This window comes from Notolabrus celidotus, chromosome 7 (genome assembly GCF_009762535.1).
Source record: "Notolabrus celidotus isolate fNotCel1 chromosome 7, fNotCel1.pri, whole genome shotgun sequence".
NCBI classification, from domain to species: Eukaryota; Metazoa; Chordata; class Actinopteri; order Labriformes; family Labridae; genus Notolabrus; species Notolabrus celidotus.
In genome coordinates this window covers 24562865-24588454 of record NC_048278.1, presented here as the reverse complement: position 1 = coordinate 24588454, position 25590 = coordinate 24562865, and the positions used below count along the sequence as shown (strand labels likewise).

The 25590-nt window shown below is 40.5% G+C and overlaps 1 protein-coding gene across 9 annotated transcripts in view; it reads left to right on the top strand.

The window, feature by feature from the left end:
* inpp4b (inositol polyphosphate-4-phosphatase type II B) overlaps positions 1-25590 on the top strand; it is a 341040-nt gene that overhangs the window by 222751 nt on the left and 92699 nt on the right. For all 9 annotated transcript variants that reach the window (XM_034687455.1, XM_034687454.1, XM_034687461.1 and 6 more), the window contains one exon: positions 12363-12442. In XM_034687455.1, coding sequence (XP_034543346.1) covers positions 12363-12442 — 80 coding nt within the window. The remainder of the gene's footprint in view (positions 1-12362; positions 12443-25590) is intronic.

The following is a 25590-nucleotide window of genomic DNA, read 5'->3' as shown; positions in this document are numbered from 1 at the left end:
CTGTGACTGAACAACATTTTCAGATGGATGGATGGGTGGATGGATGCAGAAATGAAGATGGATGGATGGATGACAGATGGATAGATGGATGGATGCAAGGGTGGATGGGTGATGGATGGATGGATGGATGGATGGATGGATGGATGGATGGATGGATGGATGGATGGATGGATGGATGGATGGATGGATGGATGGATGGATGGATGGACGGACGATTGATGGATTGATAGATGGACAGATGGAGGGTAGTTGGATATGTGGGTGGACGGTAGATGGATGATAGATTGGTGGATGGACAGATGAATGGATGGATGGTAGATGGATGGATGGATAGATGGATGGATGGATGGTTGAATGGATGATGGATGGACGGTAGATGGATATGTGGGTGGATGGTAGATGGATGGTAGATGGATGGTAGATGGATATGTGGGTGGATGGTAGATGGATGATAGATGGATGGATGGTAGATGAATGGATGGATGATAGATGGGTGGATGGACAGATGGATGGATGGATGGATGGATGGATGGATGGATTGATGGATGGATGATAGTTGGATGGATGGTAGTTGGATAGAGGGTAAATTAATGTATGTATGTATGTATTAATGGATGGATGATGGATGATAGATGGATGGATGGATGGATGGTAGCTGGATGGAGGGTAAATGAATGGATGTATGTATGGATGTATCAATGGGTGGATAATGGATGATGGATGATAGATGGATGTGTGTATAGATGATAGATGGAGAGTTAAAGAGCAAAATATACAGCATTTAAAAAAATACACAGAAATAATGAACTTAACGTAGCACTGATGTGTGACAATCTAAACTGTAGGTGGGAGAGTGCTGGTTTATTTAAGCTGACTTTGTTTTAGCCTGACTCATAAATGCTTACTTATGACAGAGGATTAGGGACACATCAAAAGAAGTGAGAGATAATTTTATGAGAATAAAGTTGTAAGAGAAAAAAGTTGCAAATTAATGAGTAAAATGTCATAAAATTACAAGAAAAAAGTCATAAATTTAAGCAAATGAAGTTTAATCTTTTTAGAACGAATTTGTAATTACAGGCCACGATTAATCTGAATTAAAAATAACATGAGGGATATGAGAAAGGCAGCCAGCCGCCTGCACTAAAATTAGGAATGTTGATCATCTTGTAAAGTTCTACTCAACAGCTGAGGATAAACAGTGGTTGTTGAAGCGTGCTCAGGCTGCCTATTTGCCTCAAAGTCTCTTTTTTTTTTTCCTACAACATGGCCATAATACTCTGTCATTCTTACTTGCTAACTACGTGTTAAATAATGAAAGGTCATGAGACACTATTTACATGTTGCATGATATAGGTGGTTATTCACACTGGTGTGGTAAACACAGCACAGGATTTATGGTTGTTTTTTTTACTTTCTGGAACAACAGACCAATGACATTTTTTCCATCAACTAACATTCGGTTGACTGTCATCAGTCAGCCATCCTTACATTAAGTAGCTGATAAGACACTTGCATACTGTAAGTGTATGATCATATGGATCTTTCTCATTTGCTGACCGAGAGGAAAAGATGCTGATTAAAAATGTAACTCTAAACAGCTGCAGGTTTGCTGTGCTATAATTTCAGTATGGATCTGGAGTCATTAGAAGGGATTTGAATGGGGCTATACAGTCTTTGGACCTGAAACCGAGTCATGTTTACAGACTGTGAGTGAAGGAGCCTTGATTTTTATCACCTCCTCTGCAGTGAGGTTAGCCATTAAAGTTTATGGACCAAATAAGAGAGTGTAGGGGGAAGGCACAGTGTACTTCCAGTGAACCAAGGGCAGGCTGCATGTGCCAAAACTTGAGTCTTGTTTCCCTCCTACCTGCAGCTTTTTCTGCAAGATAGATAGACATAGGCCCAGGTATCTGATTTCCCATTTACTCAAGCACAACCTTATCATTCTTGGAGCCCTCTGTAGTATTTGGAGAGTTCTCTCAGACAAACTCCAGTTGTCTGATAGTTGGCCAGGACCCATGAAGACGCGGCCAAAACGGGGCTGGATAAACTAGAGCAGGAAAAAAACAGAGTGGTAGGATGGGCCTCTTGTTTGGGGGACATGCATTGACAAGCTGAAAAATGTACATGAGAGCAGGTATTAACACACAGCCTGCAGTGTTGTTTTTTCCCTCACTACTCATCTTCTGTCTGTGACAGAATCACAGATACTCAGGAACCTTAAACAGTTTTTTTTTTGTGCGAAAGAGGGATATTAACTTGTCCACCGCTCTGCAACATTTATCATACATGGCTCTATAGATCTCTCCGTACTTACAGTGCTGCAGGAGGGGGGGATCATTAAAGGAGTTTCCCCACATCTCACGGCAGTCAGCTTTCAGTGAGTATTTACCTCTTAGGCTGAAAAAGTCCAGCTTCGTTTAAGAGCTTATGAAGTGTTTGATTCAGGTGCAACAATGTAGAGTTGCACACAAAGAGTGTGTCACTTTCAACTTTTTGAGAAGGAGGAAATATCACATTAAAGAGGAAGTATTTTCAGTGCACCAAACACATTTGACTACCAGTGACAGCAAGCAGAAGCAGCGCTGACAGAAAGCTGCATGTATATTGTCTTTATCTCCTCCAGTTTACAGCATTTGGATCATGTGTGATTTTGTTGTATTTTTTCTTGTAGCACACATGAATTGTGACATTATCTGATTGTAAAGAGAATTCCACAGCCACAGAGAATAAAATATTGTTCTCTGGCATACTGCAGATAGACAGTGGTAAAAATAGCAGACTGGTAAATTCATGCAGAGGAAAATCTCCAGGCCCCAAAAAACAGAGATTTAATATTCAGTCAGTGCATCACTATCAAAGATGGTATATTGGGCGGAGATAATGATTGAGTTTGTTTGTCATTGTAGTTCATCTTTCTGCACAGTGAGCCTTTTCCTCAAACAGCTGGCTAATTAAACCAAATGCATTGACTATTGACAAAACAGCACTACTGTAAGTCCAAATTCAGCATCACACAGATATTAAAATATTGATTCAGCCTCTAATCAAGGCACAATAATGCACTCCTTGTTGTTCTTCCTCTATATGTCACTTCATAAGCCAGTTTTAGATATGGATTCTTTCTTAAACCCTCCATGTGTTCTCATGGTAATTTGCACTAGTCTGACTCCAAAGCGAGATAAGAATTATCACAGAATTATGTGAGCGCAGAAGTTAAGTCATGGAAAGCTGTGGCAATTAAGAGCTCCCTTCCATAATTTTACACCCAATAATCTTCCTTGAGTTGAAAAAAAGATTAAGGTTAAGCTTTCATTTATTCAAAAGCAGACCCAGAAGGCATTCATTCCTGCTGTTACAGTTTTTATGTTTACAAGACGAGTCATGCTCTTTGTTTGCAGTAGGCGTGTTTAATGTTTCTGATTCATCTCAAAAGTTATTCACAAAGCAGACAAATAACACAGATGATCATTAATAAGGCATGTAATTGCAAAAAAAACACAACAGAATTACATCAAAATATTTTGGATCTCAGTACAAATCAGTATGATTACACTGAGATAAGCCAATCTCACATGGCTTCGAGTACACACACACTACCAAAGGACAAGCATGACTTACATAACAAGAAGTACACAGCAATGGAGAACTGTACTGAACTATGTATGCAGAACCTGCCATACTTGCACCATTAAAAGACATCCCTGATCCCAATACTTGCTGAACATAGACAATGTTTTCTTGATGCTGTCATAATGATGAAGCCCAAAGATGTTGGTCACCATTTTGGAAATGCTGACTCCAACTAACTTTAGGCTGAACTGGCAAAGAGGCCTAAGTCTCAGCACTTGGCAAACAACTCTAATGTACCCACCAGTCAGTCAGATCAGCCACTCCCCTTAATATGCCTAGTGATGCATAACTCTAAGACTTGATATAATCAAACATGATGAGTTAAAAACAGAAAAGAAGTCACTCCCTGTGCAGTTCTTTCAAAGAAATAGGTACAGAGACCAAAACTATTTTTGTGCCAGGCTGTAGACATATTGAATTCTAATGTTAAAATGAACATTTTGATGTGGTTTTTTGTGGGGTTTCTCTGGCTTTTTGAGAGACTTGAGAAACTGCAGTTTTATGCCCTTACACACTGTCTTAATTTTTTTTACACTGGAGGTGCTGCTTAGTTTGGAAAAAGAAAATTAAGATGTGAAACACTTCCAGTCTTGTTAAGTTGGTAAAGTTCCCAACCTGTCAGTCAAAACAGATAACTTTCAGTCTTGAAACTTTTCTTTGACATAATGATAGATGAAAAACCTCCAAAGCAGGGGAGCTTGTTGGGCCCAAAGATATGCTATGAACAGATTCAGAGAATGGTAAATGGACTCTTCTTATAAGGAGAAACTTGCTAGCCTGGCAACATTGAGGCTCTAAACAGCCCCATAACAAAAACAGCCCTCAGAAAAATGTACTTTCCTCTGTTAAACCCTGTGTGGTAAAATTCTTTGTCTTTGTAAAAGTGTGAGACAATGTGAGAGCTGCTGGTGTCACTGCTTTCATGTACGCTTTCTGCAGTCCAATAAAGAGGTAGATATGGAAGGGCAAAAAAGGTTGAACCAAGGTCAGAATGCATCTCTGTCTCCCTGCCCACATGCTTTGTCTCTTTTCTTTTTAACAGATGAAAAGAAGGGGTATGAGGTCAAGGTAGAAAACCATGACAAGAATAAGACAAGGAAAACTTTGAGGACAGTGTGCAGGGGAGGCATCTGGAAAATTTGAACATTAGCTCACCCAGGAGAAACACAACAACCTGGTTTTGTCTGAGCTTGTCTGGGTTTGGAGGTGACTGGTTGTCTTAGCTCTGATGTTGCTCTCTCTCCGAAAACATCAGCTGCAGACAGCTTCATGCAAGGTGCCTAAATAATGTGTGTGTGTGTGTGTGTGTGTGTGTGTGTGTGTGTGTGTGTGTGTGTGTGTGTGTGTGTGTGTGTGTGTGTGTGTGTGTGTGTGTGTGTGTGTGCGTGTGTGTGTGTGTGTGTGTGTGTGTGTGTGTGTTTGCACGTGCAGTGAATCGTGAATAGAAGTGCAAAAAGTAACATAGAATAAAAAATAGGAAGTACTTCGGCTTTTCCTTAACAGCCAGGAGCCTCAAACATTTTCACTTTGGTAGGTATCTCATGCTCTCAGTGTTAAATGTTAAAACCAATCTGCCAGTCTCACTGTGCTTTTCAAGAACTCACAGTTTGAAGGCCCTTGAGTGTGTCAAACATTTTGAACTTCAAATTTAAGTAGGGCATTAAAAATGCCCATTTTCAGGGAGCCTTTTTCATGTTTTGAACAAGCTTTGATCTAGGGTTATCTGGGTAAGTTCTTATCCAACGAACATTTCTGTTTCTGTAAAATTCAAATAGTGCTTTTGATGATCTGAAGAGGGCCACATTGAACATTAGCTATGACAAAAATAACTGAGCAGCAACAAACAAAGGATGCAGTAAATGTGTTTAGAAATGCTCATAAACACAGCGGCATTGTTAGAGTAAGCAGTTAGCCTGCAGACTGAGAATCATCCTGGGTAATTTTAGCAAGTCCAAGAACTATCTTGCTCTTGCTTCCACTTTGCCCTCGAGTAATGAAGGCAGCAAGAACACAAAAAATACAGTGTTTCCACCCACGCTCCTAAAGCCCACACCCCACCTACTGTATTAAGAAAGACAGGCGACTCATCACCATGACCTCCAGTGTTCCATGCATTCCTACATAACACTTCTTTTTTTATGTGTGCTTACAAATGTCAGCTGTCTGGGAGGGTGTTACGTGTGCATGTGTGTGCTTTCTAGTGTTTGTCTGCGTGTCTCATTGTGTTTGCTTGTGTACCTGCTTGGGGTGATAGGGCCAGTGTGGAGTGTGTGCTTTGTTTTGACTGAATTACTCATACCCCCCTGTGTCAGCATGGGTAAATTAAACCCTGCTTAATCTGAGGTTTAAGCTCAGATAGTTAAAACCTAAGCCTGGTGTCAGTGTGTGGGTTTGTTCTCTCTCTCTCTCTCTGTCTCTCTCTCTGTCTCTCTCTCTCTCTCTCTCTCTCTCTCTCTCTCTCTCTCTCTCTCCCTCTCTCTCTCTCTCTCCCTCTCTCTCTCTCTCTCTCTCTCTCCCCCACTGAGCATCTGCATTAGTCAGTAAATACATTTTTGAGGGAGTTCAAATGCATCAGGAGTGTTTCTACAAGCCTCTTATATGTGATCCTCAAGGAGGTCAATATGTGTTTTGAAGTGTTTATCTGTGTTGTACGCAACAACACACCTACACATATACATTGCACTGTGTGGTCTGAATTTATGCTAAATCAAGTAGCCATAACAAGTGTTCCTTTTCCTGTCGGCCATCTGAGTCACAGGCTGCAGCCATGGTGTGACACACAACTCTGTCTCTGTCTCTGTCTCTCTCTGCCTCCCCTCTCTCTCTCTCTCTCTCTCTCTCTCTCTCTCCTTCTTTCATATACTTCTTTCGGCTTCTCTCTCTTTCCGGGCTGCCTTCTTAGTTCTCTACCCATTAATTGTTTGCCTTCCTTCCTCTCGGTCTCTTCCTCTTCTGCGTCGCACCACCACCACCCTCACCCTCCTCCTCCTCCCCTCTCCCCACTCACCACCTCTGCTGCTTGTATTTGTCGACTCCCTCCCCTCTCGTGGCTCCCTCCCCCTCCTCTTTCCTTCCCTCTCGCTGGTCTCTCGCTTACTGTCAAGCCAGCCACAGCAGCAACAGCGGTAGCGCCAGTAGCTCACTCGTGCCAGTTCTCAGTCACAGCGGAGGCTGCAGTGCGTGTGTGTTTGTGTGTTGCGTGTTTACTTTGTATGTATGAGGCTGGGGTGCTTTCTGCTCTCTCTCTCTGGAGTGAATATATCTCTCCATGGAGTTACTTTAACTGGAGACTGGAGGAAGACATGTAGGAAGACGTGCTGGAGCTCGTTAAGAGGAAGAAAGAAGACATAACATCTCCTTTCCTTGTTCTCTCTCTTCTTAATTTCACTCGCTATCTCATTCTTTCGGCCTTCCTTCGTTTCTCTCTGACCCTCACACTGGTGTACTGGCTCGCTGCTGGGATTGTGTGCATCATAACTGTAAGTGGACTTATTTGTGTTCCTGTCTGGATGTTGTGTGTGTTTTATCTTACTCTTATGTGTCAATTTAAACTTACTGTGTCCATATTTTCTGCCTGAGGGAACATATTTGCATGCCAGTATAAATGGCATGTCATGACATCTCTAATGACTTAATTAGGCCACTTTATGAGGCCCTATTTGTTCTGAAGGAGCTGTGTATTCATGAAGACATTAGTGACTTCCACGGTATGTATCTGTGTGTTTGCCAAAAGCGTATAATCCAGCTGCTGCCAAAACTGTCATTGCTGCCATTTATATAAAATGTCATTTGCCGGCGTAGCATATGAATGAATGTCCTCTCCTCCAGGTATTCTCTGCAGTCGGTGTGATTGTCAATGTGTATGTGCTTGTGTGTGAGTGAGACAGTCAGGGAAAGGGAGTGATGATTGAGAGAGAGTTAGTGTGTGTTCATGTGTGTGTGTGTGTGTGTGTGTGTGTGTGTGTGTGTGTGTGTGTGTGTGTGTGTGTGTGTGTGTGTGTGTGTGTCATTCTGTCACTCAGGGCATGGAGGAAATCAATAGATGTACAGCTTGAGATGGACCGTTTACCTCTTCCAAGTGATGGGCAGACACTGTGGCCTTCAAAGGTCCACAGACAAGTGCTGTGGATTGCCTGCAGACATGCACTTTGTCAGCCGTTCGTGCTTCTGCACAAGTGTCTTTCAATTTCTGCCTTTGATTGATCTTTTTTGCTCATATTTCTTTTTTTTTCTGAGGCACTATTTGTTGTTGCTGTAAAGGAATGTGTTATTAGTCTCTGAGCTTGTGTTAAATGCGTCGCTGGCAAGCAGCTGTCACATCGTTTGGAAAACTAGCCAAGTAGATCGTAGATCAAAAGTTTCTCTTGTAGGTCAAAACTGACGTGGCCAACAGAAACCAGTCAAAAGAGCGAGCAGGAGCAGGCGAGGAGACGGATAGAAAAAAAGAGTGTCGGAGCGTACGAGCAGGGAACAGAGCGAGACCATCATAATCAATCCTCCATGATCCTGGAGGAGCATCATTTGTCTTCTTTTCTCACTCCACTCCTCCTTTTGCCCCCATCTTTCTCTCATTTTCTGCCATACAGCCACTTTGATCTTGCATAAGAAGGCGGTCTCTTGAGCTTCATTACTTTTAAAGCCTTCATTGTGAGGGGCCATAAAAAGATGCTAAGGAATGGAATTCTAAGACCATTTACCAGACGTTCTGTACCGGCCTGCAAGTAATGACTACACGGGGATATAATGTTCCTGCACGGTGTGTAATGGCCTTCTGTGCCTGATGGTGTGGGTTATCAGGGCAAACTAGAACTGGCTATGATTTGGGTCCTGGAGAATATGATGTTGTGCATATTAAGGGCTTCCCACTGGGGGTCCTGACTCTGTTTAATTTATAAAGTCATGCCACTTTGCTGCCCAAACTTGAATAGAAGCTCTGTGTGGTGGAAATTTGAGCTGCTTTTTAAACCTTTCACTCTGTGTTCTGTGTTGTTGTTGGGTTTTATTTTCATAGCACTGCTGACTGACCTTTCATCTTGGTTTCTTCCTCTTTCCCCCTACGTGTGCAGGCATGCGTGTGTCCCAGGGTTTGCTTACTTCTGAGTGGGCAGGGGAACATGTCTTGGGCAGTGTTTTGCCATAAAGACATGCAGGAATCTTGTGGGGTAGCAGGAAAATGCTTGGGGAGGAAATGATTGAGAGAAAAGGTCAGTAGACAGGATGCCCTTTTTTAAATCTGATATTAGAGACTGCGGGGAGACTGAGAAAAAGGGGGAAAGAAAGAGCAGTGCGGAGGTAGGAAGAGGAAGGTAAACTAAGATTAGAGGTAAACGTGGAGCCTGATAACTACACAATTAAAGAAAAGAAAGGAGAACAGTAAAGGAAAACAACTTGCTAGTACAGCTAAATCAGGTCTCTGGGCAAAATATTTTCAGCCAAAAACACTTTATAATGTTAAAAGTCTAAAAATCAATGAGTCGTGGCTTAGATGGCTTTATGATAGGGAATGCAACAGCCATGTGACCTGTAAGCCTTGCTGGCTTTCAGGGTGCTACATGTAATCAGTCATGCCCTCTTTATTACAGCTGCCATGTGACCTGAGATTTATTACCATTATAATCAACACATCCAACTTATTATTTTCCTAATACTTATACTTTATTCATACCTTAAAACAATATAGTCTTTGTTATTTCTACATCCAACAGTATCATAGAATGCCAAGTTTGAGAGAAAAAAGCAATCTGATATCTTATTTTCAACCCAAAGGTTCTGAGAGCTAGAGAGGAGGGATAGAGAGGAGTGTGGTTGATCATAATTGAGAGAAAGCACACAGAGGGAGCACAAAACAAAAAACAAGGCAGTGAAACAGAGAAATTAAACATTTTAATCTGATTCTTGACAGCTGTTCAGCTCTAGAGAACTAATAACCTCACACACGACTCAGAATCAGAATCAGAATCAGAATCAGCTTTATTGGCCTGGTATGCTTGAACACACAAGGAATTTGACTTAGGTAAACTGTGCTCTCTTTGTACAAGGCAGAAACAGTTTAGTTTGATCATATGCTTCATCCTGCACCAATTTTTTGTGTGTGTGCTCTGCTCAGCTCTCGGTCACAGCTACAGCCAACGTTCTGTCACAACACAAACTGTTCTACCTTATCGGTCGTAAAATACAGGCACTTTTTCAAGTTCCTTTGGAGTCTGACTTGTGGACTGTCAAGCTTCATTCCACTGCACAATTACTCACATTACAAAATATCCATGAGGAGAGAAAAGAATATCTACAGATACACACACCACACACTTCTTCCGGAGTATTCATGATTACTCAGAGAATAGGCATATTTTGTTTTGTGTGTCTAAATTCACTGTAGAAAAATCATTTTTTCCTGTTGTCAGTATGTCAGATGTTGGTATGAGCTTAGTGACTTTTCCTGTTCCAGCACTGCATGATTGATATAAAGAAAAATGTTGCAAAGGAGTTCAAATTTTGCTACTGTGGAATCAAAACAGGCATCGATATCACTTTATTTTTACAAGTAGTGCATCAAAGTTAAAAATTCTGGTACTGTGTCAACTTCAATCCAGATCTAATTTCAAATTCCCCCTTATTCTGTTTTTTTATTTCTATTTTCTTTACTTATTTTTTCAGATTTTTAATGTAATAGTTGGCAGCTATCTTGGAATGAATAAGTGTAACTGATACTAGATACACAACAGACTGGAGAAGAGAATGGGCAGAACAACATCTACCCTGTGAGACGCCATAACTCTTACAGCTCCCCCTAGTGACTGGCTGCAGTAAAGCTCTTAAAGCCTGCCTCCTCCATCATAACAGATGGTACATGTGTCAAACTTGTAAATTAAAACACACGCCAAATAGCATGCTTTTCATGCTAGTTTATGTGCAAGTGTTCATTTTTCTGAGAAGTTTTGTTTGAATTAGTTATTATTATGTTAAAAAGATGGTTGATTGGCAGCTCTGTTGACAAATGCGGCTCTTGCTTCGTACTGGATTAGCAAAGACAGAAAAGTAACAAACATTTTAACAAGTCATTGAACTTTCCATAGCCCTGAGTGTCTGCTTCAAGTCAACACAAGAATCTGTTCTGCTGTGGACTGTACCCACCTGAGGGGCTCTTTGGCATTTTATCTGTAAGTTAAAAGTGTGCTTTGGTTAGAGGATGGGGTGTGACATCAGTTCCACTGTTCCACCAGCTAGACCGCTTTTGAGCATCGCTTTGCTCCACCAGCACAATAAGCCGTGTTGAGGCAATACTTTGGCTTCACATCTCACAATGGGGGGAAATGAAGGTACATTGTCCATTCTGTCTACAGTCAATGAGGAACACTGAGTTATTTAGTGAAACTGACAATGAAACTGTATTGAATATGGATTTGTATTGCCATGCTTAAACAATAGGCTGATGGACATGACTCAACAAGCAACTATTTTGATAATTAAAAGTTATTCTCAGTAGTTCATTACTAAATGGGGGGAACTCTCCCTTTGAGATAATAATTCTTCAGGCTTTTTTGTCATGTACAAAGTTGAGTATCTGTGTGTTCGGACAGCATGTAAAGTTTCAGGGAACTCATAATGGGGAAAATAAAAATGCCAAAACCACAAAATATTGGATGCATTAATGGAGATGATGATCCTCAGATTAATTATTTAACAAAAGTTAAATAAATTCCTGGCAGCCCTTGTCATGATGACTGGTACTCAATCTGCTTGAAAAGGTTCGTTTTATGACTGATACTGATTGGCACAGTGGATGTTTGCTAGTTTCAGTTTGCTGACCTTGTTGAGAGTTTGCAATAGTTAGGGAGAATGCATTGAGCAAATTTACAACGTTTGACAGCTATCCAAAGAAACATATCAGGGCAAGTCACATTCTGTCTTGTTCTGTTTTGTTTTTGAATGCCTATCTCAGGTGCTGTTGTACAAGCCTGGAAATAAAAAAAGGAACACTTACACTTGACAGATAACAGGTTTAGAAATGATACCATAACATCTCAGTATCTCAGAGAGGAGTTTGAAGAGGCTGTGAATACTTGAGGTAAGATAACTTTTCCCAGGATGATGAGGATTACATTTGCACCTGTTGTTAATTACCTACTTGTGCTTTAGTTTTATTCACATTAGCTTGTGTCCTTGGCACGTTCATAGCCCTCCCCTTCTGCAGCACAAGCTAGCATGTTGATGATGTTACTTGCAGGTTCAGGACTTTCTCTGTATGTGTGTGTGAGTGGATAACGCTGCTGTGTCTTCACATGTTGTGTATTGCGTACGTGTGCAAGTGTGTGTGTGTGTGTGTGTGTGTGTTTTCTACCAATATGGGTCATTGCTCTTCCACAGTGATGGCCTCGTCCCCTACCTCACTCTCCATGACCCAGTTCTCCCAGTGCTCGTATGCTGACACCCCTCCTTGTTCATATCACGCCTGCAGCAAACACGTTATCAGAGTGGTGAGAGAGTGAAGACAAAAGGTGAAATAGAAAAGACGAGTAGATTGTTCATCTCTGTGCCTCGTGTCAAAGAGATTGCACATTTCTGCTTTTTTAGATCTCGCAGCACAAGTCATTTCCGCCAAAAACATCTGACACTTACCTGTTCATAACACCTCTATAGAAGATCACAGGAAGACAGAGTTGCTATGTGGTCTATTTTTGCCCTGTGTTAAGCACCTATGTTTTTTTCTATTCTGTCTGTTCTTACAGAGCAGCTTCCTGGGTAGCGCCACGTTTTCGGTCGGCGATCTGCTGAGGGCAAAAGATGAACGACTGACCTTGAGTCTCAGGTAAGAACATGTTTCTGTCACACTCAGTTCATTGCTCTCTGTGCTCCTGCAGGCTAAATAAAATTAGAACTTGAAAGTACAAGGATTTTGCCTCTCAACACAGGAACTGACAGAACAACTTAAACATCAAACTGAGACAAGTTGGGGAAAGGGAACCCTCTCACAGATGCTGCAACAGCAGCTTCAGGAACGCTGCGGTAGCTGGCAGCGTTGTTTGTTCTAGAGATGTTGTGTTAGCTTGTGGGAATATATAACACTCTGATCTTTTTTTTGTTGGTTTTATGGTAAATGAGGGTGGGAATAACTGTCTTCTCTGGTTTAATAAATAAAAAGAAAAGGACCACTGTGTCTTGACTATATTTGAGAGCATAAAAATCTTCTTAGGTTAGGACACTTTGTATTTATTTAAGAATACACATGAAGACAAAGACTCACCATCAAAGAGAACAACTTTAGGAATACATATTTTAATGTTTGCAAGCTTGCTGCATAAAGGTCAATAGCATGGATGTGGCCTAAATTTAGCTTGTACAAGCTGTAGTTTGATTGTCGCCAACAGACATGAAAAAAAAGCGAACCACAGGAATGTTGGGGCTTTACTTTCACAACGTTGATATATTACTCAGCACTCTGTTAAAGACAGAACCATGAGGATGTAATCAGTAATTTTGCCATAAAGAACAATGTTTGCCTTGAAGGACGAAGCATCAACACAACCCGACAGATAAGCTGTGCTCCTGAGCATGATTAATGGTGTGTCCATGTTATGAAGCGCCTGACATGATTGCAAAGAAGTGCAATGCTGGTCTATAAATAAATGGGGACCATGGTTTGACAAGCATGAAATAGTGTTTTTTCTGCTGGGTTTTGTCAACTTAGACTCAGAGGGAGACAGTTCTTCGGTGTCATGACAGACTTTTGCAAGGGCTCAGGTTGCTCTTCATGCATTAGTTAAATGCAAGCTTCTGATACGGTGTCAGTACTGTGCTCCGGCCTGTTGCATGTAAACTGACTGTGCTTTTTGGGTGCATTTTACTGTGCATGAAGCTAATAGCATATGTTAAGGCAGCTAAGTATTAGTGCCACCTAGACAAGATGACCATCTTCACTGCACCCACTTATCATCTTGCTTTACCCTGATTGTTTAATTTCCCCTTAGCAATGATAATTTCTTGATCCTGATTCATCTTAGTTCTTCTTGTGGTGGTTTTGTTAGCTGAAGCTGCCACTGCATGGAAAACACACAAGCAAACACCCCCATTAAACCAATAAGTCACAGTCTTTGTAAGATATTGCAGCGATAACTTGTAGTCCTTAAAACAAAGACAACTTGTTTGACAGAGTTGTAGTCTCGGATCAGAAGAAAGACCTAGCTCCTTGTCCAAGTCTAACTGAACACCCCCTTAAAATTCAGTTTTTGCTGATTTCCTGTGTTCCAGCTTTTCGACTTGCTGGCCTGCTGCAACCGCTGCATTTTAAGCTGATTCATTAAATGTTTCTCAATAGAGCGCTACTCAGCAACACTGCATTTTTACATATATTTCATCATCTAGTATGTTGCCATTTTCAAACTGTAGAGTTAACACTGAATATGTTGCCTTATATGTCTTGGCTCCACTCACTGTGAGCCTATTAATGGAGGCAAACGTCTGTACTTGTAGCCAAAAAAAAATAGAAAGCAAAAATAACCCCACAGGAACGGCTTGGTCCCAGGCTAAACAATCACACTTGGTAACCTCAACTGGGCAACTGTCTTTCTTACAGAAAAAGCTGTAGGTTATAATTGTTACCTGATAAGACAATGTTCCATGTGCACATTTACAGTAGGCCATCCTCTTTATGTTTTGTATGCTGTTAACTGTTCTGCACGTCTTCATTTGCAGATGTTTTTCGGAAATATCCCTCTGACATACTTCCACACCTCCTCCCTGTGTCTGTGGCAGTTAGAGGGAAATTAAATATGCACAATGTCTTACTGTCTGTGATCCAAAAGCCAGGATGTTTCCCCTCCACCTGTAAACTGTTGAGATGAAATTGTCTCTGCCTCTCATGTTTGTATTGTCAAGCTGAATTTTCTTCCTCCTTCATGCTGAAAATATTCCCCTCTGGCAGCCCTCTCTTTCTTCTTTTTTTTCTTCTTCTTCTCCGTCTCTCTTTTGTTATGCTTTTCATTTCCTGTAGGTGATCCCAGGTCATTGCGTATAATTGTATCTTGCACGATTCACTATACGGGCTGCAGTGAGAATAGAGATTACAGCCCCCCCACTGTGTGTTTGCATATTTGTGTGTGTGTGTGTGTGTGTGTGTGTGTGTGTGTGTGTGTGTGTGTGTGTGTGTGTGTGTGTGTGTGTGTGTGTGTGTGTGTGTGTGTGTGTGTGCATGCAGGCGTTGAATAGCAGAGACTTGTCATTTTACTCCCTTGTAGTCACACTGCAGAGATGTGTTTCTGGTTCATTTTGTTGTTTCGTAGTGGGGTTTTTTAATCCTGGGGATAACATGAAGTCCCTACACAATACTTTTAAAGCTGCCACAAGGATCTCTGATAACAAGGGGGAAAGTCTACTGTAATATTAGCAGTGGGTTCAATAGTCAGAGGCTGCTTTTACTATGCTATCTTCACCACTACTACAATAGCCCTCTCCACCTACTCAATACATGTCTACATGTTTAGCTGCAGGAGTCTATCCAATAGGGTGTCTCAGAATAAATCAGAAGGGCAGCAGAATGACAAACAGCTTAGACAAGAAACAAAAGACAAAAATGTTGTTTTTCTTTTACTTTTCAACCTTTTTTATTTTTCTATTAAATTAGGCCTTTAAATGGTTCATATTTAAAGGATCAAGTTTTTATAGGTTGAACAGTTTTATTGACCGATTGTCAGACATCGGCCCACTGGCAAATAATGCGCTGTGAACTTATGTTATGTAGCCAAAGTTTATCTCTATCTTGCTGCATCTCACCTCTGTCTTCATTGCACCAATGTCCTGCAAGCAAGCTGCTGATTCAGAGATGAAGGGGTTTTATTTGACAGAAGAAGTCACCTGTTGGACAAAATCAGATTTTTTTTTTATGGTCAAAAGTGAATGGAAATGTGAGCAGTGTGGGAGTATCACCCAGACTCAGACAAAGATCAGTGTAGCAGAAAGACAACTTTGTAAGACATGTTCCAGTGACATTTTGAGGAGGGAATAATATCAAACACTTCAAAGCATCAAATATAGATTTAAAAAACAGACACAAAGCATTACAAAGAAGTAATGCTAAAAACACTGCTATTGGAATTGGCTTTCAGGTAAATCAATTAAAAATCGGTGTCAGTATCATCTCTGATTTTTACAATCAGTGCATCTCTTGATGAAAGAAATATTTTCAGTTTAACCAGCTAACAGGGAGTTTCTTTTTTAGTTGATCAACAAAATTAGTAAACCTGTTCAGTGTGTAAAAAAATGTTCTTAATTGCATACACATTAATTTAATTAAAATACATACACAAGAAAAGCCAGTGATGTTAATCAACTACATATTCACTTGTGACAAAATCAATGGGAGGAAACCACACCATGCTATATAATGACAGGCTCCATATTTCTAGTCTTGTCAACACAAATGGACACACAGACACACACACACAGACACACACACACACACACCAAGTTACACTGGCCTGAAGAGCTGTCGCTGGTGTGGTGTCAGAGATTGAAAGTGTTACACCGCACAGCCAACCATGCATGCTTAACACAAGCAGACACACAGAGGAAACTGTCTCCATTCGATATGCTGTTTGCTTGTTGCTTCATCCGGTGAGAAACATTTCAAAGATGAGCAGCTTTTCATGGCCATGTATGATTCATTGGGGGCTGTTTGACCTGTGGATGAGCCTATATGATTCACGGTTCAAATTAGTTCTGCCGGCCAAGCAGAGAGGATGCTGCAGCTCTGACATGGACAGGAGAACACTTCATTCTGCATGTTAAAGAAAAGACGCTTCATTTTTTAATACAATGTTTAATCTCCTCTGGGTTAGTTGTTGCAGAAAGTCAGTTAATTTGAGTCGACTTCGCTCAGCAGAGGGAACGTGGGACTACTTTATCTCGGCGAGGCAGGGATTGATTCCCTTTAGTGAATCTCAAAACCAATATGACTTTGGCCAACTTCTCTTCATAAGCTCTGGATTTACATTGGTGCTGAGCATATGTAGAGAGGAAATTGGTGTTTGACCAGTGCCTGTGTGGGTATGTGACTTTTGCTTTGACTTTGGCCTTCAGTAAAGTTCAGCTTGCTACAAGGCTGTCCAGCTCAGAGCTCATACCTTATTCACGTGAATATTCTCTGCATTTCAGCTCCTGTCTCAGGCCTCACGCTGGCTTTCATGTGAGCTTGGTTGGGATGTTTGTCACGGATTGTTTTTGTTTTCTGTACGGCACAAAGGGTTTGATTTGGGTCACTTTTTTGAAGGCTCCTGACAGTGTCACGTCAGATGATTTGGGTGTGGTGGATGCATGAAGTCGACCCTCTGTGCGGATCTGTCTCTCTGGTATGCACCAAGAGCCATTGAAATGATGATGAGAAAATCACACCTTTCCTGCAAAAAGGAAACAGAGCTGCTCACCTGCATGCAAACAGAAAGAGCTCAGACACACATGCATATGTATAAATCATGGAGAAAAACTTACAACAGGAAAAACTTTCTTTGAAGTTTCGACCTATATTAATGAAAGAGCAGGAATCTGATTTAAAGGGAATTATTGATGATTTGTTTGAACATCTCACAAAGTCAGTCCAAGTTTGCCTGACAGAAACTACATGTTGAATGTCTTATTTCAAGTCTGCACTCTTTTGAATTTGTTCAAAAAAAAAAAAGTAAGAATAAAAATTTTGGATAATAATCAGCTTGAAAGGAAAAGTAATTGAAAGCAAACAGCAAAAGTCACAGTGTCATCTCAGGCCTGCTTTTAGAGATGCTTCCATGATATCTAGAATATTAAAATCTGTATGCAATGATGCTTGTCTGCATCACTCTACCTATGTGCATTACGCTTTGAAGAAATACTTGCATCAGATTCCTTTGTCCCTTGTGTTCTCCTGCCTCAGGTTATGCCTTACAGATCCTGGATACAACCATCTCGCAGTGGTGTGCTTGTTGCAACTTGGTTGTAACTTGAGAACAGCGCTGCGTCCAGTGTTAAGATCAGGTTGATTTTTGCATGAGCTTGTGCATTTCCTGCATTCTTCTGTAGGTTCGGTAGGAATGTATTGGCAGGATTTAGTGTTTTATGTCTATGCAGGTAACAACAACATGCTGATTGTGTTTTATTGACTTGTTATCAACTTACTCAGTGAAGCAGCAGAGATTAGAATATGGGGTTGTGTTTTGAAAATGGACTTATAGGGGAGAACGGGGTTGATTGTCACACTTTTTACTGTTTTGATGATTGCTCATCATCAAAACATCTTTCAATAGTCATTCCTACATTAAATTGAAGCTTAAGGTGTTGGCTTGAAATGTGTATCCCTCTCATTTTCCAACTCATTGTAACAAAGAGGCAATTAACTATCAAAGACACTCTGACAAATTGTGACAACCAACTATTTCAATGGGAAAAATGTTTAAAAAAAGGCAAGAAGGCAGAACTAAATTGAAAGTTTAATTGCACTGACAAGTAATAGGCCTACATAACTTAATGCATTTTAACATAAAATGAGCAAGGAACATGAACAGGAAACACATCTTTAGGCCAGTCTATATAACAACATAAAGAACAAAACAAATAGGCCTAACAATAATGGCCTACTCAACTAGGCTACATGCAGTCACTGTCTGAGTTACAGTGATGGCAAATGTAGGGTCTGCACACTCCAACTAATTTCACCATGCATGATTTTGCCAACATTGGGGTTGGTTGTTACATGTGACAACCAACCCCAAAGAGAATATAACGACCAACCCCAACTGGATTTTTTTGCTAGCATCAAGGCTAACAACCATCTGACAACTAGTTAGCTAGCTAATGAAGATCTAAGCTATAGCTTTCCCCTCACACTTTGTAAGGATAACACTTCTTTTGTTATAAACCCATCATTTAAAAGCCTAGAAGAAAAATACTGAGGAGCTACATGAAAAACACTAAAAGCCCCCTCACCTCAAGTTCAGCTGTCTTACTCCAGAAAAGACTATGTAGGTGAGCTCTGATCCTAATTCTGGAAATGTCCATACCCCAATTTGAGAGACAGTGCCCTCTGGTGGCGAGATATAACGAGTGTGCCAACCAACCCGTGTGACAACCAACCCCGTTCTCCCCTACTTATAAAGCACTTTTCTAGTCTTTGCGACTGCTCAATTCACCCATTCATACACTGATAGCAGAGGCTGCTAGCGAAGGGTAAAATCAGTGTTAAAAATGTAATTCATACCCATCCTCACACTGCTGAACAGGTGGAGTTTGGGGTTCAGTGTCTTGCCCAAGGTCGCTTCGGTATGTGGCTCTGGTGGGAGCTATGATTGACCTGCCAACCCTAAATTGAGAGACAACTGCCTCTACCAGTGAATCACAGCCGCTCGTGTTTCTGTGCACCTGATAAATGTCTCTGTTTTGGGGCTCCACCAGCTTTTGAGGGAAGTAATGAGATGATTTTATTCTTTCATTTGGAGCTAGGCTGATTGTGAATAATGAATTATCACAGTTGTTTTCAAAATACTGCTTTTACTGAAAATATTACAGAGGAAAGAATACACTGAGACATTATTTGGTAAACCAAAACGAAGGGCTTAAAGATGCTAAAGTACCTCAAGTTGAGCTGTAAATTACGATGCTTTCACTGCCTTTATTTCTTGTAATCTTTTACCCAAGTTACTACTAAGCTGCTTTAACCTCTGCCCTGTTTTGTTTCTTTAATAATGAAAGGCATTCTCTTTATATCTGCACTCACTGTTGAGCTTCCTTCACACTAAATGTGCTGTCACAATATAGGAGTGTGAACAGTGACCTCCATGCTGCCTTTGCCCTGCTACCTGCATGCTCACAGCTTGTAGTAAATCTTTCTCTGGTTGTGTGTTATATGGACTTGGACTTCTTGGCTGATTCCCTCATGGCCATTACTCACACAGAATGAAGGAGCTACTGTACTTTAGAAATGCTTCCATAACTTGGCCGAGTGATGCATCACATGAGCCTGACTAAGTTAGAAGTGTGAGCTTACAGTGCAATAACTAACCACTCACATAACTGTCTGCTGGTTGCAAACAAGCATGCATACGCTATTTAGCGCTGTGGTGACAAATTCAAGTTATTTGAAAGCTGTTAATGGCAATGTTGTTCATTTTGTTACATTTTACTCCAAGTAAAGTGAGAAATCCATTTGTGCGTATTTGCAAGTTTTTATCCGGCATGCAAGCTCTGTTGACATTTTTTAACAAAATAACTTTAGAGGGGTTGTACCTGTTTCTCTCTTTGGTGTAGAGTTTGGCTTGTTTTGCAGGCACGCACATTCTAAATCTAGCATAGTTTAAATAGGGACCTGGGACAGGCAGCACAACCAGTGTGCCACAGGAGCTGGAAGGATGTCAGCGCTGCAGAGGTCTCTCAATAATGCATGCTATGTATACACATGGGAGGAAAGATTATTATCTCCAGAAAGGGAGGTGAGCCTCCTTCATCATAGCGGAGAATAAAACAGTCTTGTCTAAATTGGACAATAGGTATTGTGAAAATGTGAATACAACCTCTACCGAAGCATATATGGGTTCACATAAAGAATATGTGTATAAGCAGATGTTCACCAAATTAGTAGCACTCCCACAGTTTCTCTTTTGCATTTTCTGCCCTGTTCAAACCTTTGTGTTCATGCTCGTGCCCTCTCAGCCTCACACAGGGTAGTTCCATTTTGTGCTCCTTGTTATCTCAAAACTTTGCACACTCAGTAAGAGAGGCACACATTGACCCAGTTCTGCAGCACAGTTTGAGATGTGATTTTGATAGGAATTTGTGTGCCTGCGTGAGCCTGCGTGCGTGCACGTGTCACCGCATGCACATGTGTGTGCATCAGAGATTTACCATGACAAGGCTACATTATCTCAGACCAGTGCCTCAGCTCTTTGGCTTCACGGCGCATTTATCCACTCCCTTGGGATATAGCCTCTCCCCATCGTCCCACCAGTAACTGTTGAGCCTGCTATCATGATGAAACCATTTTACCAGCCCAGAGTCCTCACTATCACCCTGTTCCAATTCTCACACTCATCCACAGACAGCAAACTCTTCCGTACACAGTATCCCCTGTGACTGATGATATCCAAGCCTGACTAAAAACCTACAGATCAACTTTGTGATCCAGTTTTACAGAAAACCTTCATATGTGTGTGGCTGTGTGTAAGGGTACGTTGATTGATCTGATTTGACGTGTGGGATCTGGTTGTCCCTGGTATTCAGAATTAATAACTGTTGTTGTTGTTGTTGGATTTTGACCAATCAGAATCAAGTTTTTAAACACATGGGGGTGATTAGTAAGTACGATGGGTGATAATTTAGGATTAACAATTGGTATTTAGCTGTTTCAAAGGGTGAAAAAGCAACATCTTTCATGAATGTGGTTGGGTTGGGGAGTCCTTTGTGTTTAAGGAAAATCTATAATGAATGATCTCCATATTCACACAACAAAATATGAAAAATGCCAGAAAGTATTTGTATAACAACTTCTGTGTGTTTGCTTCTGCTCGTGTATAGAATATAAATAAGCCTGGCTCAGTAAACCACTCAAAGTAGTGATTCTTATTCCCTCCCTTGTGACAGTCATACACATTACTACATACGTTGCCTTATTTAACTGCTTAGTCATTTGCTGCTCCATATAAGCCAGAGAGATACACTGCTAAAAAAAACATTGTTAAATACATTAAGGAAGATATTTACTAAACTTATGGATGTTCTTATTTATGGCGTCCTGGTTGTATTACTGTAGCAGAGAATAGAGGAATATGTTCTGAATGACTCTGGAAAGACTAAAGGACATTTAAGGCCATAGCATTTGAGCGTATGGCTGCTGGGAAATGTTTTATCTTTAGTTTGCACATTGAGGGGCACTGTCTGAAACAAATGTGGGTGTGGGTGTGTGTAAGTGTGCATGTGTGTGTCTGGGGGATCCTTGAATAAGATGCATTAAATACAGGTGGCAGGGATTCACACCCACAGCACCTCTATATGCATGCTAAAACACACACACACGCATACACACATGCACACACACACATGCACACACACACACACACACACACACACACACACACACACGCACACGCACACGCACACGCACACACACAGACACACACACGCACACACGCACACACACACTAGGAAAGTCATGCACACATGCATAAATTGAATGTTACACAGCCTGTCTTTACTTAAACTGTGTATGGTTATATACAAACACACACAAACATGCAACCTACATTTTATGTAAAAGAAGGAAGGGCAGGGGCAGTCAGTTGTGCAGAGATAAATGCACATATGGCCTCCCCACTTTTACTCCTTCATCACTAAAACTGCTCCTTTGCCGCACAGTTCTGCTGCATAATCTGTGAGCTCCCCCAGGCTTTACAGCTCATGGGCAGAATATGAAAATAACAAACTCGGCCAATGCTGCACACTGGCATCAAAATGAAACAGACAGAAAAATGAGGGACAAAAAAGAAAATATTTAATTGACAGGTTCCCTCAGTTACCTTACATGAGTAATACATTTCTGATAAACTGAGCAGGGACATTAGGGATAACCTCAGGCCAAGATTGGAGCTGCTAACCTAACATTCACATCAAACAAAGTAATGGCACGACTGTGAGATCTATTAGTTGGTGTCAATCATTCATTGAGTTCCTCCTATAGCTCATGTCTTGGCAACATCACACATAAAGGTTGATGAGTTGTAAAAATGGGATGTGTTCCGAGACAGAGATAGAAGAGGGAGATATAACTAATCTGGTCCAACGCGGTGCTGAGGCATGCTAGAGGCATAGCTCACTAAGTGATGAGAAGATGATAATGAGGATGAAATAGAGGGAGGAAGAGGGGACGAGAGGAGGTGTGTGAAATAATCTTTCACAGGTTTCTGTTTGTTTTTTTGTGCCATGCTCTATTTTTGCTCTCAGATTAAATGATGTTGTTCCATCATTCAAGCACCCTGCTGGGACAACGTAACAGAGAGCAATGCAATCTTTCCTTTTGCTCCAACTACAATGTGTGCAGTGTAGAAGCTTAGGTCACACATAATATCCTGTCGAGCTGGCTGTCTAATATTATGCACCTCAGTGATGCAATGCTGTCTCAATTTATAAGCATATAATGGTTTTAAATATTCAAACGCTTCTGTCTTTCATGGTGCATTGTACAGTAATGTGCTGCTTTTAGTGCATACAACAAATGTTAGATTAAATGAATAAATTGCACACACTCTTAAAGAAGATCCATACTAAAACACAAACTCTTAGACATACACGCTATCTGCCGCTGATGTCACATGATACATCTCTCATCTGGTAGCTTTTGATGCATCTCTTCTCTGTGAAGTTTACATCTGCAGATCCTTTCATTTTCCTGTCATCATTCATTTGATGGTTGTTTGATAATCCATCCAAAGTTTAATATTAGAGTTGCAAACATGCACAAAAAGTATGAGCCATGTTATCAAAGGTTTAGTATGTACAGCTTGTGCATAAGATCAGTGTTTGATTTTAGTGCATCTATACACTGTGTATTTATGATAAGAAGCTCTAACACTCAGCTTCATCACCAGATCTTAGTTTTTCTCTGTATTGGAATATTACTGAATATTTCACTAGTTGTATAATTACACTGCTTTGCTGAGTAGGTCTTTTTCACATAATCTGACACCTCTGAAATACACTTTTATAAGTTCTACAAGCAAAAATAATAATCAACCAATGTCATTGGACAGCATATACTGATGAGGTATGATAGTTGTCATTTTAGTTTAAAGAAGCTAGCAGGGAGGGGGAGATGCCAGTCAATATCAATTCAAACACATCCACACAATACTGAGAATAGGTTTTATTGGCCAGTGTGTTACATATCATATATAACCCATAGGTAATTGCCTTAAAGTAAGATTCTAGTATGATCCTAGGTTTTTATAATGAACAGCTATTATTTTAAAAAGTTTTAAGGTGTTAGTTTTGTCATTTTTTGTGGCATCTATGACAAGACGTGGTAATGCAGGTATGTTTTTGACACTTCAAAGCAAAGATCCAGACAACATCATCTGTCGTGTTTTTCTAAGCACCGTATTTCTTTCTTTGTCTTTGTTTTTTTAATTTCATTGTCTGTAAACCTCAGTCCCTCTGTGTTTGTCAGTCTGACCAAAATTGACCCACCTTTCATCAGAGATTATAAACAACATAAAACGTACAAACGTGTTCTTCTTACTCTTTGTGTCCCAAAAAGTGGTGAGTAATTGACTATGTGTGATTCTCAACACACACACACCAAATAAGTGTCAAAATGCAAGGCCTTTTATTTAAGCTATAGCCTCAATCACACACTTGAGACAGACTCTTAGACTTTTCTTTGTTATAACTCATTTGGCAAAGGTAGTGACTTAACAGAGATCCACATGTACTGTATATAACTGAAATCTTGAAGAGAAGATTGATGTAATATGAGTAGCACATTTTAGATCATTCTATAAGATTGCAAACAAGTACATTATATGAATTGTAAAAAAAAAGAAAAATGAAGCCAAAGCTCTGTCGCTGTAATTTATTTTGTGTCAAATTTCACAAATGCTTTCACATCTCTAAATTCAACGCTTCATTACTGTGTGGAGCATGTCAACAAACAAGAACAATTAGCATCTAAAGAACTTGTGTTTGTCCAATCGTGCATGCTGCATATCCATTCTGCCATGAATCCTCCATTAGCATTGTGAGAAGCTCACTGTTCGGAGTGAAATGTGATTTAAGCTTCATTGCAGAAACATGCTTCTCTGGTGTATTTCTGTCATATTGTTATAATAAAACAACATTTACTTAATAGGCCACTCTGGTGATTTGTGTGTGTGTGTGTGTGTGTGTGTGTGTGTGTGTGTGTGTGTGTGTGTGTGTGTGTGTGTGTGTGTGTGTGTGTGTGTGTGTGTGTGTGTGTGTTTGTGTGTTTGAGCAAAAGGATGGGTTGATGCACGATTTTGTTCTTTCAGACATGGGTGTGCATAAACATATACCACCAGACATGTGGAAAGACACAACACAGGGGCTCTAAGATGTGTGGCTAAATCCTTTCATGTAATCGCCTTCATGATTTTGTGTTAGGTCAGGGTCAAGTATTGATTTTGTTACTTTAAACTTGTTATACTACTTTGCAACATGAAACTGTATTTTTATGTACTTTCTCTCTTTTGCAAAAGTATAGAGGGAGGGAATGCGATAACTACCCAAAAAGGAAAGGAAATCCTATTTTCTCTTTTCTGGCTTCAGTTTTGCTTTCTTTGCACGTCTCTCTTTTTCTTGTCCATGGTGGAAGTACAGAAGTTCTGTTATTATTAAAAGTGAACATACACTCAACTATTTGCATTAAAATCACATTCCTGCACTGCTCCATGTAGGTTTAAAGTTATATTTTTCAGGAAAGGAACATAACTTTGCAGAACTTAGCACCTGCTTCTTTAGAACACTCTGAGAAGAAGCCCAGGCAGAATTTTAACTACTTGTCTTGTCTAAATCAATGACTTGCATCAGCACAGTTCCTAAAGCTCTTTCATTCACTGGGGGAGGGGTTGTTCTGTTCTCGAGATGTAGTCTGATTTGTAAGGCTAGATCTGGTAGCAGAAGTTTGGTTGACCTGTCTGATTCAGTTTTTTCAAGTATTTTGACTCTGTTTTCCATGACTCAAACTCACTGAACATTCAGCTCTGTATCTGCAGATAGTGGGCATCTGTTAGGTGGGTGTAGATGAAGCTTTTATAGTAGCCTAACACATGATGTTTTCAGGAGCTTTATAAAATCCCATCTAGTACTGAGTTCAGTGTTATAGTCTAGTCATTAAACCTCAAGTCCAGCTTTCAAATCTAAGTCAAGACTCTAGATTCTGACTGTCAGAGTGTTCCAGAGTCTGCGAGTAAGCAATTACAAATTGGTTTGGGT